General features: G+C 44.0%; 1 protein-coding gene across 4 annotated transcripts in view; it reads left to right on the top strand.

Moving 5' to 3' along the window:
- The window catches only part of IQSEC3 (IQ motif and Sec7 domain ArfGEF 3), a 98,433-nt gene that overhangs the window by 44,602 nt on the left and 33,615 nt on the right, over positions 1-20,216 (top strand). For 2 of the 4 annotated variants that reach the window (XM_088164663.1, XM_088164662.1), the window contains exon 1: positions 14,600-14,736. The exons of 1 other annotated variant lie outside the window; for it this stretch is intronic. Coding sequence is in view for 1 of the 3 variants with exons in the window: in XM_088164660.1 (XP_088020786.1) it covers positions 14,448-14,736 (289 nt within the window). In the remaining 2 variants the exon portion in view is untranslated. Of the gene's footprint in view, positions 1-14,447; positions 14,737-20,216 lie in introns of those variants that run through there. One more of the 4 variants, XM_088164660.1, reaches the window with a different exon arrangement.

The following is a 20,216-nucleotide window of genomic DNA, read 5'->3' as shown; positions in this document are numbered from 1 at the left end:
ATCACCACCTTCATGACCATAAGCCATCTTGCAGGTTGGGTTTCCAGTGGGGATGCCAAACATCAGGTTGAGTGACATGAAGAAACTCCAGGGATGGCAGTAGGAGCTAACCCTGCTCCTTTACTGAGGTGCTGATTAGACTCTAATTTAGCCAAACCCTATAATTTCATAAAGCAATGGCTCTTTTTCTTGCCGGCTTTTTCCTATTAATGGCAGGGTTTCATTCTAGGGATTTGAATAGCCTAGTAATTGCATTTCCCACTTCTCCCAGTCACATAGAGTGGAGACTGGCATCCCAGAACAATGACCTTAAAATGTGTCCAGCAGCAGCCCAGTTCTAAAAGGATTACATACCATTTTCCTTTGTGTGAGGTAATAGGGCTGAGATGAGAAAGATTTGTTTCTATTAGAGTAATGAGAGGAAATGATGGAGTCACAATTGGAGGGAAGAGCATATTCATTCAGTTGCCTTTCATGGGCTTTTCGGAGTCTGCCTCTGTGGCACTGAATAGGAAATCAGCAGAAAATCACCTCTCCTCCTGTGATGGGAAAAGTTCTACAGAAAACTTTAAGCATCAGGGGCAGGTCTGCTTTGGCAATGGACATGGGAAGAGCACTGGAGTACTGAAGCATTGTGGAAGAAGTGCAGATGAGACCTGACCTGCTTTTAAGGCAGGAAGAGAGAGCAGTCTTCTGGAAGGGCTTGGATGTGTACTTGGAAGAAGGGCTAGGATCTGAAATATCTTTGGAAAAGTTGGACAAGCTCTGTTCATGTTTTCCACACTTTCCAATAGGGATACTGATGCTTAGATCAGGGTTGAAACATGATTAGTGCCACAAATTTGTGAAGTGTATACTTCATGATTGTGGGCCAATGAAATTATAACTCAATATGGTTTAAACTTTGAACCGCTGTGGACTCATTTGTAAAGTGCTGCTGAATTAGTCACCGTAACAGATTGGCTAATTCCTGGCAGCAGTTTGTGGTAAGGAGACATGTGGACCATTCTCCAAGCCAGCCTTCCTTGCATTTCTGGAGAAATTCCTTCTTGCCCCACTTGTGACTTACCAAAGTACTGAAATGGAAATGTGTGTTCTTGCTGGAGGAAGCCCTTGGTGCTGGTTGTTCCATTTTTCTATGTGAGAGGCTGATAAGTGAAAGGACAGCTTTTGGACAGTTTGTTCAAACCAAACCTTCAAACATCTTTCTTGATAGCTCTTCAAGCTGCATGAGTGTGCTGCACCCTCAGCAGCACATGCCTAAAGCCCAAAATCTGACTTCATTTACTTCTGGACATCTCTGTCTCTGACTCTTCATTTCTCTTTACCTGAACTCTTTGTTTCCATTGAACATGCATTTTTTCTTTGTCCTGTGAAGTCATGTTGGGAGACGTTGGCACAAAGGAGCCATGAATTTTATCCACTGCACTGTCACAGCATCACATCCCTCTTTGACTCCTCACTGCTGTAGCACAGGAGCATCTCTCCTTCCACTACAAAGTTCTCACTTTGCCTTTGGGTCACTTTAGATTCTCTAATAGTTAAATTCTCCTGAGAAATCCCCAGACCTTGTCTGGGCTCTGATTGTAATGTCCCTTGAGGCTGAGGCCCATGAAGCTGTTGAGAACTGAACCACTCAAGTGGATGCTCACTCTGGACATCACTGGAGTACCTTGGTAAACAGGTGGATAGTGATGATTTTCCACCAATATCCATCACGCTTTAAGCATTACAGTTAAACAACTGAGCTACTCAACATTTTATCCAAACTTGTGAAAGATTGAACTTTCCTGACATGACAAATGCAAATCCAGTTCATGAAAAGGGAAATTATAATTTCTGATTTAGGATTGCTGGCAGGATGTTGTATATAGAATCTGGAGGTCAGTGCTTCATCTCAGCTTAGAGCTGTTCTGTGGCTTTGGCTCAGGTGTGAAGTGTGATGATGATTCTAGTCTGTATCAAATCAGATCTATAACCTTCCACTTAAAGAAGCCTAACAATTCTGCTGAATTGGCCTCCAGCTGGTGGTGTCAAGTGCATATTCCTACAATTAGTGGACCATGGAGGCTGAATTCTTCTCTGATTCTTAATGAAGAAGACTCCAGCTTAATCTTAACAGGATGTGGTCATGCCAGTGCAAAACAAGCCTCTACATCCATGGTCTTGTGTACTCTAAGGACAAATGACCATACACAGAGTTCACAAACCTGACTTCTTTCACTCCCCACAAAGTCCTCCAGAGCACTGCATTTGAATATACACATAATTTTGAGCAACATTTCTGCTTTGCTAGCACATCCTGTTTGTGCTTCTCATTTCTTTTCCTTATTGAGGTCATGGGCATGAAGTGAAGATTTTTTTTATTGCTTCTTAACAGCTCATCTCTTATTCTTCCATCCCTGTAGACTTTATAATCCTGTTCCAGACAGTACCATTGGAGGTTGCAGGGGAGCTGCAAACAGGCAGAGATGTGTCAGCAAAGTTCACATAAATATTCCCCCAGCTCACAGTTTTCAGAGTTTTGATTTCACTCTGAAACACAAACATGTGGGCCAAGAGTAATGTCTAGACCCAGAGCTGAATTCTTCCTAAGCTTGGGAGTGAGCAGATTCCTCACTTTTTATGGGAATTTTGTACAGTTTTGTACAGTGAGGACTAGCAGCTTCCATTGCTTTGCAGGAGCCGAAGTCCAGAATCACAAAGATGTTTTGTGAATGTAGATTTAGGGTAAATATGGATACAATTATAAGTGAAAAATATTTTAGAAAACATCCTTAACATCATAGTTACCAACAACCTTGGGAATCTCTTGCAGGGAGGTATAGTTGGGAAATCTTCTGGTACTAGGACCTGGGAGGAATCTTTCTGGAAGCATCCAAAGAAACAGGAGGTCAGTTTCAGATGCATCGTCTCAGTCCTGTAAAGGAGCTCCACCAGGACATTTTGGCACTCTCTCCCACACAGGCATTTCCCTGCTCCTCTCCAACAGCTGGTGCAGCTACTTTCAGGCAAGTGTGGAGAACATGAGGGTGGGGAAATAAACTGAGGAATATATTGGCTCTTCAGCAGGAAAAAAAATATTTCTGGTGGAATCTGGAGTCTCTCTGACACATTGGTGCTTCGCTTGCTTCTATCAACACCTTTCTTTGGGAAGGTGGAAGACGCTAGGAGAGAGAGGCTGAGGAAAACACTCTTGAAGTATCATATTTTGAAACTGCAAAGATGCCCATCAGACACATTTTCTGAGAGCCTGAATCTGTATCAAGCCATTGCCTGGCCACATGTTCTTCCAGCTCTTTATTTTCCCCTGTTGCTTATGTGAGTCCTGCCCTAGAGGAATTTAGAGTTGGATTCAAGTGCTTTTCTCCCACATGTGCCAGTAGTTGCTGTTTCTGGGGCCATGGTAATATGTGTGAAAGAGGATCAATGATAACCAACTTTACAGCTGTGGGAGCCACTTTCAACTGCTCTTGAGATCAGTTAGTGGCATTTATAGTGGGCAGTTCACCCTGGCTTGCAGATCATCCTCATGTTCTCTCTCCTGTACTGCAAAGAATTTCTTGTCCAAACTATGGCAACTTTTTGGTACCAGGCATACCAGGAATGCAACATAGACACCTGCTCTATCCTGTGTTTTCTGTGTGATGATGCTACAGACATGCATGAGAAGAAGCTGTGCCAGCCTTGGAAATTGCCCTGTATCTTAGCACTAGAAAATGGGCACAGATGCTTTGTAAAGTAACGGCAGATGGACTCACACCATTCACACTAATCTTCTGCTAATATTGTCTGACCTGATCTGCATCAGTCAAGATGCACCCACCCCCAAAATGGAGCCACTGCAGACCTTTTGTGCACCATGTGTGTGCTCTGTTGAACTGGACAGGTGCTTTCTGTGGACCCTCTGTCCACATGCTTGTTAATGGCTTACAAGGCAGAGACAGATAGGGCAAAGAGATGAAAAAAAAGAGTCAAGGAGAAAGAAAGGGAGAGACACTCATCCCAATAAATGTTACAGTACTACTGCTACTGTAAGAGGAATGGATGGCAAACATACTACACAAAGAAAAAGAATAACAGGAAAGAAGGAGCCAGAAAAGCAGAAAGATAAAATATAGTGTAAATGAAAGAAGGAACTGCAGGGAACAAGAACATATGAACGGGAGATAAATGAGCAGGTCTCTTGGCTGGAATAGTGCTGTTCATGCCAGCATTCTTTGGCAGTGACACAATGAGACTGTGGCCTTTTATTACACATTTTCTTGTAATGTGATGACAATCCAAAGGCCTTTGTCTTTTTGGTGCTCTGCAACACTAACTCACTTCTATGCAGGTTCATCTTCTGGTCAGCCCTATGGGACAGGCTCTGTGCTCAGATACACTAAACTTTCCCTTTGCAAAAAATATCTCTGTGCACTAGAATTCCTTCTCCTGCATGTGACCCTGGCAGATTTTAATATGCTTCAGGGAGAACTTCAGGAAGGGTCTGAAATGCTGAAGAGGAGCACACTGTGCAGCTGCTCAGGCCACTCTGAGTTCTGCAAACAGAAATAGATAGCTGAGGGAGTGCAGGCAAAAAAGTTGCGAGGTATTTTGGACTGTCATCTCACCTGTTCAAAAACTGCAGAATAGCTGGAGACTACTCCATCTTCTGTGAGAAAACATCATCCTAAAGAAAAGTGTCATGAATGGAGTCTGAGTTCAGGGAGATTTCTCTTGTGAGACTGTGAAACCTAATTGTGGCCACATCACTTGGAGATGTGTTCCAGTAACTTTTAAACACTTCTGCTTGGCACCTGATTCTTTAGACACACACAGATTGTACCATCATTCCAGTGGAACCTAATTGCCTGCTGATTAGAGTTGTGTGTTACCTTTGTTGTGTCCCACACTGCTTTCCTGTGAGCAGGTTATGATGCTGTTAATTTTGTCTGTGTATCTGGGTTGACTGCAATATCTCTCATTCCCTCTTTTGCAGAAAGAGGGAAGATGGGGATAGGCTACCCTATGTATACACTGCTAGTGCTTTTTTCCATATGCCTCCAGAGGTGATTGGAAAAATATAACTAATTCCTGTAATTTCCCAGAATGATGTGAGTGTGGTAGGTTGAGATGCACAAACCAGAATGATGCAGAATTGTGTTGTGAAAAATATCTCTGTGCTGTTACAGCACAACTGGATCTGATAAGGATGTTACAGAATGTCCTAAAATAGAGCATATTGGCCTAGATCCTCCACTGAGGAAGGTGCAATCCACAGGAATAAAGCCATTTATAACACCAGCCAGGACACTGCTCAACAACGTAGTAGGATTGGTTGAGTCTACGCAAACTTCATGGGTTTTTTATGATCTTGCCCCAGAAGTTCTATGTCTGAGTACAGAGAATTAGGGGTAGGAATAATTTGCATTCCTCATAGGTAAGAAAAGTTGAGGTGCTATAGGGAAAACTGAGTTTGTGCGACCAAATGTGTAAGTTGCTAAGTCATCCTGTTTTCCAAATGGGAATGAAAAAGAGATAGAAAAAGAAATGGGACCTCAGGGAAGAAATGTGACATGAAGTGGATCAGAGTGTAAATGAAGCAGCAGAGAAAAAATAGGTTAAAAACTGGAAAAGTAGAGCTTTGTGCCTACTGCATAAGGCTGTGGGGGTGGTCACTGCGTTGGGGAAAGGAGGAAGGAATGCTAACCCTGCTGTTTCTATCCTGGTCTTCAGCCAAAGGGCAGTGCAAACCTCTAGATCTGAACACAGTGGCAAAGTTAAAATATGGATAAAGCCGGTGAATGCTGTTTGGATCGTCTGTATTGAGAGGGATGTTAATTTATGGCTGTGTTCCTCTATGTTGGGGAGAACAAGGCTTCTTTCTGTTTGGTTTGATACAACCAGTGACCTGCTGGGTTGCAGTAATCACAAGAGATGAAATAGTTGAGATACTTCAGAATAGGAATAAAATTTATCTGAGTTACACCAAGATCTACCTGTGAAGTGGCTCACTCACTGCCTTCACAAATCAATGACCCTGATGCCTTAGGGAAGAGCCCAGAGGTGCATTCCAACCTGGAGTCTGCCACAGCAGGTAGAAAAAGAAGACTGCAGAAGCCCTTGCCTAGGTTTATAAATGCCAAGAGCCATGTCCCTCACCTAGCTCACTGCTGGACTGGGAGAGAAATGGGCTGAGGGACATGCAATCTTTGCTTGCCTTGTAGAGACTCTGCTGCTTCCCAGTCCTGAATTCATCTCATCATTTTAGCAGTGAAATTCTATCTTCTGCATGATTGCACCGGCAGGCTTTTATCAGCGAATTTGGTGATGTTCAAACCTGCCTCAGGGATGGGGAGCCAAGAGATCTGACTCAAAGTGGCAGAAAGACTGCTGCTGAGAAGCCAAGTTTCTCTTTCCCGGGGTGCTGAGTGGGCAGTTACACTAATGCAGGATGCCATCTGTTTTTTCCTTCTCTAAAAGGTCGTGTTTACCAAACATTGCAGAGGCAAGAGAGGTCTGGGGTTAAAATAAAAGTAATTAAACCCTGCAGAGGAGGACCTCCTATGCCTTCAGTGTCCACTTGGTGCTCTTCACACCTCAGTGAAGCACAGGTGCCCTGTTCAAAGCAGCCACAAGTGACCTTGTCTGCAGTGCCAGGCTGTGGGGCTTGTGTTTAACGTGCAGAGACAGCACAGCAATCAGCCCGGGGTGCCAAGCCCCAGGGTGTGACAGGCAGCTCACAAAGGGGCTCCCCTTCCTCTCTGCTCTGCAGCTGGTGAAACAGGAGCCATGGATGGGAAGAGAAAGAACGAGTGTGACAAGGACGTGTCCCAAGTAGGAACTATAAGAAAAAAACTATGAGAGCCACCCAGCACCAGCCTTGCACCATGGACACTACTTCTGCCTTTGCTATTCCAAGCCACCCTCTGGAGGATCCTGTCTGTCCTCTTAGAAAAGCAGAGATCTTAGTTCCCAGCTAGATGAAATCTGGAGAGCCAGGCCCTCAGACTGGCAGCCAGCCCAGTCTGACACCTGAACAATCATTTTTGCACCACAAGGACATGGGGTGCTTCAGAAATATTTACTTCCTGCAGTGTTGTTCTGTAGGAAAAAGCACACCACCACAACAATGTGGGAATTACACAGCACAAGGGGATCAAGTTTAAAGACTAAAATCTGAAATGAAGGCCCTGACTTTGGCATGTTGGTCCCTGTGGGATAGGAGGCTCTTGCTAGTATTATTACATCTCTGTCTGCTTAATATACATCTCACCCAAACCAAGTGATGCTGAAAAGATGTTGCCTGGTTCAGTCTGTGCTAAAGGATGTTAAATTTAATTGATTTCCAATATATTTACTGTACCATGCTGTGAAATCTATTTTACAGGTGTGTGTGGGCCAGACCTTTTATGAAATAAGTAATATATTCTGGGATGGGTAATGAGCTTGGCTACTTATCATTAATTCCTCCTGGGTAAAACTAGTGTGGCTTGATGCCACTGCTTTGCAAGGTGTTATGTGAATGTGGACAAAATCAGAATCTTGTTCCTATATTTGTCTTTGTTGGGGGAGACTGTCTGAGAAAACTGCAGCTTGGCTGGCAGAGGATGATTTGCCAAGATCAAGTTCCAAGTTCCCTGCCTTTCTGGCGGGAGACTTTTGCCTTCCATCAGTTTCAGCAGGCTCCCAGAAAGCATTGCCTCCAAATGACCCTAAAACTTGAAATTATAAGCAAATCAGAAGCAATTCTTGTGCACTCAGACCCCCTGCATGTCAGAAATCTCTGAACCTTGAAAAGATCCCATAATATATTACCAAGCCTTTCTCACCCCTTTTTTTCCCCATTGAATTCTGATGAACCCATTCACATCATGGGTGTCCTCAGGGAACACTGAAATTAAATAAACTGAAAAGGCATTTTGGACCCTGCTAAGTCAGCAGTTGATTTTCTTTTATTTTTTGGTGAGCAGGGAAGCTTTGGAAAGACAGAGGGAGTACAGGTTCTTGCAGACTTGGGGTCTGGGCTCCATTCTACTGGCATTAGCTAGTCAACTCTTCTTCTAATTATCTATGTTGTACTTTGTAGGGTTTATTTTATCCTGACATCTCTAAAGCTTTGAAATCTCATATAAGTCTAAGGCCATGAGAGGCAATTAATTAGGCCATTAATCACTTAGAGCAATTTAAGAACGGTATATGTACAATAACCAACCAATCCTCATAAGGAGCACTGTGAAATGGATGTATAAATTTTTGTGGTTTTTCACAACTAATCCAGGTAGCCTTGGCCTCAGTTACAGGTCACAATCCTGCTCACTGACCTTGAATACCATGAAGAAGGAATTTGGTAAGTTATACATGGGAAACAGAAATATGATCTTCTCCTGGAGTGACACAGGGACACAAAAAAGAGTCAAGATTAGCCTCTGCAGTACTTTTGTAACACTTCACAGCCATAGCTTCCTGCTGTATGATTAGCTAGACCTTTTTGCATAACCATTGTACCTGGCAACAAGAACATCCTCTTCTTCTGTGGCTCTTAAACCACTCACCAAAACCAGAGGTGCCACTGCTGTTTTCTGTTACTCTGTTATTGCTCTTATTAATTGCAATTTTTTTTTCTTGGAAAAGGGGGGAAGGCACAAGAGATGAGTTTTGTGTGGTGACCACATGGGAGCTCTGTCGCCCTGAAGTGATCAGTGAGAAAGCTCAGTTTTTTAATTTCATACAGGACTAACATTATTGTCCCTGAGAAGAGACACTCTTCTGGTCCTTGAGCCCTCTTTAGCCACTCAGCCACTCTGCAAACACTCTTCTGAGAACTCTGAAAATTCCTTTCAGACCATGAAGTGATTCTGGTATTTGACAGTGGTGCAATGGAATGTAACGTCTGGAGCGTCCAACCTGTGTGTTCCTGCCTGCAGGTCTGCCTTGAAACTGCCTTGAAATGTTTGAGGGCAAGGGGCCGAGTGTTGTTTCTCAAGTGTGCTGGTTTGAAAGCAAAACCAGTGAGAGACTCCAAGGCAGAAATACAATTTAATAGGAAAAAGGAGAAAAAATAAATACATGCAATAGTACAAAAGAAAACCACTGACAGAGTCAAAAACAACCTGACACCCTGCTAGTTAGGGTGGTGGTAGCAGTCCAGATGAAGTGGTGTTGTTGAAGTAGTGATGCTGTAGAAAGGTCTGGTAGCTCTTGTCCTCTAGAATCCAGTAGGTAAAGGCTGCCTTGGTGTTCCAAAGCTCAGATTTTATCTGGGTAAGAAATGTTTGGCTCCTCTCCCTGGGTGGGGCATCTCCCAATGGGATGATGTAATTTTATCAGTCATGCAGTGGGACTCCATGGCCCATTAACAGGAGATATCTCCTGGAGGAAGGATGGGTTGTGGAAAAGATAAAGAACACTGCCCCAGCTGGTTTAACAGCTGGAACATTAAGAGAAGATATCTCCCATGGAGATGAGGATCACTGCCTCACCTGGTTTTAACAGATGGTGATAGAATACACACTTTTGGGCACATCTTTACATTGTAACTTAGGACATCAAGTCATGAAGTATGGGAATGTCTAAGCCTGACAGTCAAGACGCAATAGATAATTATGATTCATCTCCACAGTTGTCAATTGGAAGTGCAGATCCTTTCTCAGCTGTAATATGCATTTCCAGCAGCAGAGGTGATGAGGAGTATGCAAGGAAATGCAACATCCTGATGCTGTAGCAAGTGCAAAGCAGGCATATCTCTCCCAGGACAGACAGTGGTACAACAAGTCTGTGCAGACATGGGGAGCAGATATGGCTAGAAATGGGCAAATGGCTTCTCTAGCTTGGTAATTTAGTGTCATTGATTTGGTCTTTATGCTTCCAAAGGAGCAGGGAGGGAGAAAAAAGATGGTAATAAAAATCCCTCACTATTATAACATTCCTCCTCCATCTTCTCCCCTCATCCTTCCCTTACTCTAATCCTTATATAAAATCTTCCTGAGAAACCTGCACATAAAAGCTAAGTATCAGAAGTCTGATTTACTTGTGCCAAATAAAAATATTTATGGGTGCCAGCTGAATTGTTTCAGTGAGAGCTTTTTCACCATCCTGCCTTCTTGAAACAAGTACTGGGATTTAGCTCACAACCCTGATATTCCTGTTTTGAAATGCTAGACTGGGGATAGGACTTTATATAAGCCCTGAGTCAGATTGTCTGTGGTAACCATTTCTGTTAACAAACCTGTCTGCAGCAGTCATATACAAGTCAGCAGTGCAAATTATCAGGACATACCTGAAACACGAGAGATATTTTTCACATCAGATGGAAAATGTTTGTAACAGTGACTAGGCTCATTATGGGTCATAAAAATCATGTAGGAACATCTAGGAAGAAGAGAACAGATGAATTTGTAGTCTTCTTTTTTACCTGATTGCAAGTGATTTACATTAATATTGCAACTTTGAACCAAATAGAATTCAAAGAAATTAGAAACCTTCTCAACCTGATGGTATGACTGTAAAAGCTGTGAATAATGGAGGCATATGATGCTTGAGGACAGCAAGTAAAGAACACCTACTACAGCTGAAACTGCAGGGGTGATGCTGGGATTCAAACTAAATTGGCCTAGTTGGAGTTTGGCCGGGACTTTGGGATTCACACCTTAGACTCTGCATGGGGCTTTTAATTATTACAGTTGGTTAGACCAATTTTCTCATCCAAGAAACAGTACATTCCCTTTTTTTCATCCCACAGCCAAGGAGTCTGACTGCTTACTAGCCAAGGGAAAGCAAGTGAACCCCCCTAATTTGCTTAATAACTTTTTTTTTCCCCCAGAGATCTTTCATGCTATACTTTCTTTCCTTGCCCTACTTATTTTTTTTACTGTTTGGGCTTTTTTTGTTACTGTGATATACTAGCTCCTGAGCCTTCTTTAGTTAACAATTTTGTTACCAATGCAAATCAACTCAGGACAGAGGGAAAATGTCAGGATTGTTAATTTTTTATTTATTTAATTATAGCATCAGTTTTGATCTTTAGCAGTGTATTTTATTTCTTATTTGGTGCTTCATCAGTCATTGCTACTAGAGAACAAAGAATAGGCCTTCCCAAAACACCTCCTCAGAAACAGGTTCAAGATGAGAATAAACCTGGGAGAAATACAGGTTTGGTAAGTGGAACCATAGGGCTGTAATGGTAACATTGAGGCTGCTAATCAAAATCAGTCTTTACCCCTTTTTTCCACTGCTTATAAACCACTGAACTTAACCACTGAAGCTGAAATTTCCCAGGTTTGTTTGAAGGTGAAGTAAGTCTGCTTTTTGTTTTTCCCCCCAGATTTTTTTCACACTAAAAGAACTTAAAAATGGTTCAATGGTTCAGCCATTTTTTTTTTTCCCCACATCAGAACATGTAGAAACTGTTCCCACTTCAGCAGAAGTGTTTGCTATTGCGTTCTGGATAGCACCACAGCCAAACCAGCACAGGGTTAAAATGTTTATATTTAGCATGAAAACATCTAGCTGAAAAATGCCTTTGAGTGCTCCAGTGGAATCTGATTTTGGTTTGACTGAATTTTGACCCTGAGGAAATTCCACTGTGCATAAGCACAGTGCATTCTGTATGGCTGTATCCACTGGGCTCAGAGTGTGCATGGAGGAGGAAGGCAAGGTTAATGTGTTTGTGCTTAGCTGATGTCCTTGTCCCAGCACAATCTTTAGGGGCCTCAGTAATGCCCTGGGAGAGCAGTGCTGAGGTGGGTGGTGCTTCTCCCACATCTGTGACTGAACAGTCCTTGCAGTGTTAGGGCCCTCCTGTGTCTTGAGGAATGACCTCAATGCCTAATGAGCATTTCTTGAGCATTTTGGATTGGTCCAACAGCCTGTGCCTCATTGGCCAGGGTGAGAATTGGGTGTGGTGAGGGTACCCAGGGTCAGACACAGCCCAGTCATCAGTAGGTCTGTGGTGATGGTGCAGGTCCAAGGCCAAGTTATGCAGTCAGCCCTCAGGGTCCAGATCAAGCATGTCCATGGCCACATAAAGGGGAAAGCAGGGCTGGAGACCAGCACTCTTATAGTGTTGCTGGGGCAGGCTGAGGGTAGAGCCTGGGGGACCTTCATGTCTGGAAATATTTAAGACCTGCCTGGAAAAGGCTCAAATCAACCTTATCTGCCTCTGAAAATGGCCCTTCTTTGAGCAGAGTTGGAGGAGAGACATCCAGCCTTCCCTCCCAGTCTAGGTTAGTCTGCTTCTCAAAGCCTGCTGGTTTTACTTTTGCACTGGCAGTGGATGCAGGATATCCTGTCACTGTGAATGTTACTCACTCAGGCTCTACACTGTGTGTGACAGAAAACCAAGCAGAGAGAGATGTACCCACCAGAGCAGCTGAAAACTCTTACACACACTCCATGTTCTACCCAGAGCAGCCAGTGGAGTCCACAGAAAAACAGTGAAAACTTGATCAAATCTATGTCACCTGATCGTCCCTTAGGCTGAGGATAAAAATTGCTGCTCTGCTGGTTAAAATCAGAATGGGTATAACAGGGGCTGCCAATAAAAATGTTACGGTGAGATATGTAAAGTCCTTTAGTAAGATTTCCTGCAATGTGGATAGACAAAGAAGAGAAAGAATTAAAAATAAAGAGTTAAAAATATCTTTAGGTGTAGAGAAAAAGGTGGCATCAGGAATAGAACAATGCAAACTTTGATAAGGTGTTCAACCTAAAAGAGCAGTTTTATGCCTCATTTTAATGCATTTCCTGATGATGAGTATGCAAAGACGTCATTTTAATACTCTTTGACAAAGTTGGTTATATAGCCTTTATGTAAGAGACTGATTTCTTCTGTGATTTTTTTAAAAAGTCTAACTGATGAATTTAGGCATGTGTATAAAAGAAGAAAGTTTCTAAATTTAAATCCTTCATCTTTCTTAATTCTGAAGTTATGGTAGTGCCTGGCTTATCAGATTTGGAGCCCTCTTAGAAACTGTGGGAAAATTTCTAAGAGAGAATAAACTTCTACTAGTACTTCTAAAGTACTAGTAAATGTGAAAAAGTGCTCAGAAGCTTAGGAGGCAAGGTCTATTTACAGCTGGAAGATTTGGACTCTTAAGGGCTTATAGCACTTTTGAAAACGAGATAAGTAAAAAGCTTCTAAGTAATTTGGGCACTACATAAAATCATATCTAATTTCCACCTTTTTGCTCTGATATCAACACCAATCATAAGATTATTTATTATCTAGTTGATAGCAGAACTGGTTTTATGTGGAACAAATCCAAGAGATAGAGATATGGTTCAGAAGTGAATCAAATAATTGAATAGTGTTTAAGTATGGGAGGCAATACACATCCTTGGTCTCAGCAAAATTAAATGCATTGGTTCTGTAATAATTATTTCCAGACTGGATGTTGTTCTCAGCTGAATGTTCATCTCTTGGAAATTAGTGGAACTGTGTTTGATGGACTTGGTGCAGTAGCAGCCAGAGTCTATGTAGGCTTGCACACTCTTGGGAATCATAAATTATTCCTCTGTAGCCAGAGGAAGGAGGCGAAGGTAACAATGAACAAACACACTCATGGTTCAGACAGAACCCCAGAATAACATAATTTTGTTTGAAATCAGATGATTTTGGAATATACTTGGCAAGAAGGGTTAAGTACAGACTTCCTCATCACTTCAATGGATCAGACATATGCTAATCCCATCCTGCCTGGAGCAAGATGTCAGCTCTCTTAGAGTGCACTGTTATCGGGCCCTGGTTTCACACAACTGCTGCTGGGGCTGACAGGAGGAAAGACAACTTTCCTTTCTACAGAAGATCTCAGTGGCACAGCAATTAGTGGGTCAGAGAGAGGCAGCTTCTTTATGGAAGCTCTGAGTCTGCTATGGCTGTATTGGAGACACTCTTCAAAGGGTTAGGATCTCAGGGCTGGCTGGCTCTGATGCCCCTTTATATTCTCAACTCTCCAAGAGTTTCTCTGGAAACTCTGCAACATTCAGCTGTCCCTGCCCCATTTCCCTGCCTTTAGAAAGTCCAAGGGAAAACTGGTTTCTTGGGATCCAGGCTTTATGCCAGATGGGATTTGGGACATGCAGAGATGCTGAACAATAGGTAGCAAGTGGAGCAGGGGTGATTGCCAGCTGCTCCAGAGGGCAGGAGAGGTGTCCACAGGCCGTGACACCCTCCTTGGCTCCTCACCTCCTCCAACTGCAGCACCAGGAGCAAAGGCAGCCAGGCAGCTCGAGGACTCAGGATTGGTTCTTACAGGGGTGCCTGCCCTTAGAGAGGGAGGCATCAGAGCTTGGCTGGATCAGCCTCCAGTTCTGATCCACCACTGGAGGAGACCTCTGACAGCCCAGGCTCCCCAGACATTTAAAATGCAGCTCAGGGCAATGAGTATAGCGAACAATAAACATGATCATAAATCAAATATAATATAACCAAATAAAACAAGCGAAACGTTGCGTTTTGTTCACAGTGACGATCCCAGCGGTTCCACAAGCAAGAAAGCCGGGTGTGAAACGGAGGATCCGAAGGAGGCCGGCAGACAGAGTGGCCAGGAAGGCAGGTCCGACACGCTGACGCTAAAAACCCAGCATGAGGAGCTCCAAGAAGAGCAGGCAGCGGGGTGTTCCCCTCTGGTGCAGAAGGCGAGCCTCCACCACACGGGCTCCCCAGTGAGAGTGCAGCGCAGCAAAGGGACGGCCTCGTGTTCCCATGCGGCTGCCTCCGATTATGAGCTCTCCCTTGACCTAAAGAATAAACAGGTACCAAGGCTTCCTCCTCCTCAGGCTGTGGGAGAAGGGGATGGGACGGGTGGGACTGCATTTGCACCGTGGTGGAATGACTCTCAGCAGATACATCAGCCTTTTGTTCACCTAGAGCTTTTGCCCTGCCTAACCTGCCCTTTGGGTACGTGAGGCTGATGGAGGAAGCAGCTTCCCCACCTCTGGCTCAGTCACCCTTTCACCCAAACCTGCTGGTGTCTGCTCCTCGTTGCCTGGATTCAGTGGTCCAAAATGGACCCAGAAACTCAGTTGTGAGTGTAGGCTTAGAGATGGGTTGCAGGCAGCCAAGAGCAGCAGCATCCAAGGGTAGTGCCTTGCTCACAAGTGTGAGCTACAAGCTACAGTGTCTGTAGAGCTCCCAGCAACTGTTTGTTTCAAATGACCTCCCTCATGGGAGAGTCTCCAAGAACCATCTTGCCATCTTGGATCATGCAGGACAGGCCCCCAGCACACTTCTGCATTAGCATGAACTTTCAAGAGGAAGTGGGGTTTTATTCAATGGGTGTCCTGCACAGCATCTACCACGATGTTTGTGCACTGCTGCCACCACTGCCCTGAGTCCAGAGGAGGATGCTGAAGAGATTGGCAGATTTACCAGGCTGAGAGAAAATTACTCAGTCTTAGAAGTTGCAAGCCTTGCCTTCTGTGCCTGAGGCTACAGCCTAACTCCAGAGCACAAATGTGCTTGTCTCTAGCTGCATCTCCCAGTGGACTCCCAGGAGGAGACAGTGGGACAGGAGCTAAGCAGCTGGCCTCCTCCCTCACAGGTGGAATGTGTCCCTTCCCTCCTCATCCCTGCAGATTAGAGTCCAGGACAGCTGTTGTGCAAAACAGAACCTAATGCATAATTTGTGTCTTTTCCCTGGGAAGGCAGCTCAACCAGAGGCTGTAGGATCTGCAGACCCTGCAGCCTGTGAGGTGAGGAGGACAAGTGAACACTAGTGGCAGTGTCCAGATTATGTTCAGGGGGAGAGTTCCGTGGAAGCTGTGCTATTGCAGCTGAAGGGTCTCAGCTAATGAGGTTTCCACAGAAGAAGCTGCTACTTCTGGGACATCTCTACCACTTCCCTCAAAGCACAGATGCTGTCCCTAGACATAGATGTCAGATCAGTGACCCAATAGATTTCTGAGCAAAAGAGACACCTTGGCTCTTTAGCTCTCTCTTTCTCAAAATACTGCATACTCAGCTCAGACAGAATTCTTGCTTCACACAAGGAAAAAAAAAATAAGAGATACTAATTAACTGGCTTCACAAGCTAATGTGACATATCTTCAGGGTGGGCCACATCTTGACTGCTATATACGGGCTTAGCCTCCTCAGTATCCTAGAGCTGCTCTGGTTTGTCCTGGGGATTGTCTGTCCTGTGTTGTTTTAGCTTTAAGGTCATGTTGCCATATCACTGTTCTTGTAGCAGAGGCCAAATCTGCCCTGGATGCATGTGGACAAGACAGACATGTTCAGCTGATTGTTCCTTAATGTCTGGTGCCTCCCAGACCTGACCTTGCAGGGACTGAGCCTATCTCCTTGGTGAAACCACTTTTCTCACAGCAAAGGGGCCCTGCAATTTGTGGGCCCCTCCAGACTCATGGATGTCTTCAGTGAATTGCCTCCATCTCTGGAAGGGGGGATTTTCAGGCAGTGAAGAGTAATAATTCTTCCGCACCTGCACTGTAGTTTATGGTTTTATGGGTATTCCTATCAATTTACTCATCATGTAGCTTTCTTAATTAAATGGGAAGAAGGGTGATAGGATCTGCACAGCCCTGTCCCAGTAGAATCCTACTTATAGCAGAACTTGTAATACAGGAATAGAACTTACAGTAAGAGAAAGGGGTGGAAGGAGACATTTTTAGTCTCACTGCATGACTGAAATCACATTTACCTTTTGAGAGAGGACTGAGTGCTAGTAAGGAAGAAGGGTAAAGTGCAGCCTCCTCTGCAAAGGTTGCACCAGTTGTTGCCCCTCAGCATCATCCTAGAGAGTTGGTGAGTTCCTGTTCTGTGGCAACATGGGTGGAAAACCAGTGCTAACTGAGAATAAGATCAAGCTGTGGTCTCTCCTGGCAGATTTATAAATTTATGTCTATGGGCAACAAAGCCATGGGGAGTGCACCTCAAATGTTTGGCCCTCTCCAGGCCTGCAGCTTGGCTTGCCTTTTGGCTTACTTTGACCTTGTTAAATCTCCCTACATATGCAATCCCTCATGGCAGTGAATATTTCGCAGCCATTTCTAATTCAAGGCCTGAATTGCTCAGAAGGAGTGTTCATACTGAGGCCCAGAAATGTATTAAGCTAATTATTCTTTGAAATCCCCCCGACCCCCCTCCTTCTTTTCCCTTCCTTTGGTGCTGGCTGTCAGATCATTCCCCAGAGAAGAGTAGCTTTAAGTAGGCAATTACTTGTGATTCATGGAGTTTATTAGGAGCAAGAGAAGGCCAATCATGCCTGGCCTTTCTTGCCTCTCAGATGGGAAGAGAAGGTTCCTCCAGCCATCCAGACATACATCTCCATTACCCATGACTGTTGTGGTGCTAACAGATGCCCTTTCCTCCTCTGGAGAGGAACAACACAGGCTACAGCTGTGTGAAATGCTTAATTCCTTTGGAGTGTCAGCTCCATCTGACAGCAAATGAATATGTCTCAGTCATCAATAAGCAGCAAAGAAAAAGAGATTGAGACTCACTGGTACCAAACAAGGGTGGGGAGGGCACTTCTCTCTATGGGGATGCTGCATCTGGCTCTGCCAGTCTTCTCAAGCATCCCTTGGAACAGTCCCTGTCCCTGTCCCTGTCCCTGTTCTACCTGCTGAAAGATACTGTAGGATTCCCCTTGCTTTGGACAAGGCCATTTGGCAGTGGAGCACATGCAGAACCCAGCCTTGCACCCCTGGTATGAGCTGGAAAACAGATTAGCTGGGCCGTCCTCTCCCTTCAGATTAGTTCTGCTCCTTAAAGGACTAAGGAGTCCTTTGGAAGGACTGAGATTATGGACTGCAGAAAGCTGGTGATGTTTTTTATCGAGGTACTGATAGCTTGTTTTGTTCCTTTAGACTTTTAGAAGGAGCTCTCCTTACTAGCTATTAAAGTCTGTCATTTTTGGCACTGTCCTTGCATGAGATAAACTGGCCTTTTACTTCAGATCAGCAATGACATCTTGTCTTGGCCTCTAATAAGATCAGAGCGTATGAATTTCATGTTTTCAGAATGGCTGTCACCTCCTTGGAAACCTCAGATAATTGTAAGGCTCTTGCTTCTGCTTTATTTTGCATTTTACTGTTATTCTGTCCCTCCCATTTGTTCCTCTTTCCCTCCTTACACGATTAGCTCTACATTGTAATTAACCAGATCATTATTTTAAGTGCTCATGGTCAGTTGTCAGTAATAACTGTCTGGGTTGGGCCTTTGCAGCTTGCTGGTCTAATTTACATTTATCTGCATGAGCCTTCCTCCTGAAGGAATGGGCCAAGGGATAGTTCAGTCTCTTTCCAGGCAGCCCAACTTTAAATACATGTGTCAGGAGTGTTGGTTTCATGGTGGGATTTAAGATGTCTTTGTTTATCGAAAACTGACAGGTCTTGTGGTAAATGACACTGTATCCATGATTATTGTGGGGGTGATTTTCAACAACATTTATGTAGACCTTTTCTGGGAGGGCAGCAGTGAAAGTATTAGGAAAATGTCCTTTAAATTAGGGGTAAGCAGAGCTCTGAGCCAGCTACCTCTGCAACTGCAGTGGCCAAGCCCATCACTAAGAAAATTGCTGGTGTTTGTTAGTGTTGGGCTTTGATGTTTGCCTTGGACAGACGGTGAGCTCAAGGGCAAGGCAGACAGAAAACAGAAGCCTACCTGATGTTTGAGCACAAGGGAAAGGTCCCTGCTTCATGTCCAGAGAGGGAAATATGAAAGGATGTGCTCCCCATCCCACTCTCTTCCATAAATGTCAGCCTCCCAGTACTTGCTCCACAGCCAGGGTACCAGTGCAGGCACAAAAAGGCTGAGCTTATGTTGTTCCTCTCTGCCTGTCATCTCCCAAGGTCACATTATCTTCTTCTACTTCCAGAGGAGTTAGTATTGGAAAGATGCCAGAGGTCATTTACACTTCTCATAGCTGTCAGACCAGGTTTCACGTGTACCTACATCACTCACTGGTGGTTTTATCTGTAACTTACGTCATGTTATTAAAAAGAAGAAGGAAGCAGGTGACACGATGTGACTCTGAGCTGAGGCTCATGCCTCAGTCTCACTTTGGCTGTGAAACCAATTTGCACTTGAACTCAGATCTTGTGGAGCTCAGTTTTGCAAACTGAGTACTGAAGGCATGGTGAGGGACAAGTGGTATGTCTGGGGATGAGGATGCAGTCCATAAAACTCCTCCTTTGGTTCTGCTAACGAGCTGATGTTCACCACATGATGCAGTGAATCCTCTGCTAATTCAGGACTGACTTCACCAGACTCTCAGTCCTGCCCTTCATCTTTTTTTTTTTTTGTTTCTCCATATGTGTGCACTCACATATTAACACTACAATCTGCACCTGCACTCTGCCCTGTGGAGTGCCAGTGATGTAGAGTTTAGCTCATAGTTCAGCCTAAACCTCAGTGAAGGTAGTTCGAGTTAATTCTTCTATTTTTTTGAACCCCATCTTCCTCCTTCATCTTCACACTGTCCCCCTTGTCCTCTGTCAGTCACTCATTGGAACCAAATCATCTGTCATTCTCCTGGAACTTGTTAGTGAAAACCCAGCTGCAGAGGAAGAGTGGGGGGATTACCAGGAAGTTTAAATTCTAGACTGCAGGAACAACCATCCATACCTGCTTTGCTGAAGCCAGTTGAGATGGTGTGTGTTGATGTATTTACATGTGTTTGTCATTTTCAGCTCAGGTAAATCCTCTTTCTATGTGTTTTTATTATCTTGTCTTAACATTTAAAATTCAGATTTTTTTACCTTTCAAAACTGAAAGTCTTTCTTTTTCTGGGTATTTTTCTTTTCATTGCTGGCTGACACCTAAAAAACTCAGATATCAAAAAGGAAGACACTTTGGGATTCAGAGTACTTTTTAAAAGACACAAGCTCAGAACAAACCCAGCCTCCACTAACTTAAATGGAAGTTTATATTTCTCGTCAAGTGCTAGATCAAGCCAGCATTCTCTGCATTTAAAAATTAAATTTTCTTCCCCTTTTCTGAATGATTTGTCTTTTCACTGAGAGTATTTCCTAAGGTTGATAAGGAGTGGAAAAGCATTAGTAAAACTCTGAGACAAGACGTAATGCTTGACATTAACAGAGCACCACTGAGCAGGAAGACACATTGCTGGAATGTTGTATTTGCAGTGATGAACTTGCCCCAAAGGGCATCAGAAGTGACTCTGAAAGGGAAGGGTGTGGAGGCTGGTGAGAGCCAGGGAAAACAGAAGTTTGAGTTTTCCCAAGCTGCTCAAAGGAAAACAGAAGGGAAAGAA

The sequence above is a fragment of the Sturnus vulgaris genome, chromosome 5 (genome assembly GCF_052056855.1).
Source record: "Sturnus vulgaris isolate bStuVul1 chromosome 5, bStuVul1.hap1, whole genome shotgun sequence".
Lineage (NCBI taxonomy): Eukaryota > Metazoa > Chordata > Aves > Passeriformes > Sturnidae > Sturnus > Sturnus vulgaris.
Note: the sequence above shows the minus strand (reverse complement) of the source record. Positions and strands in the feature narration are given on the sequence as shown.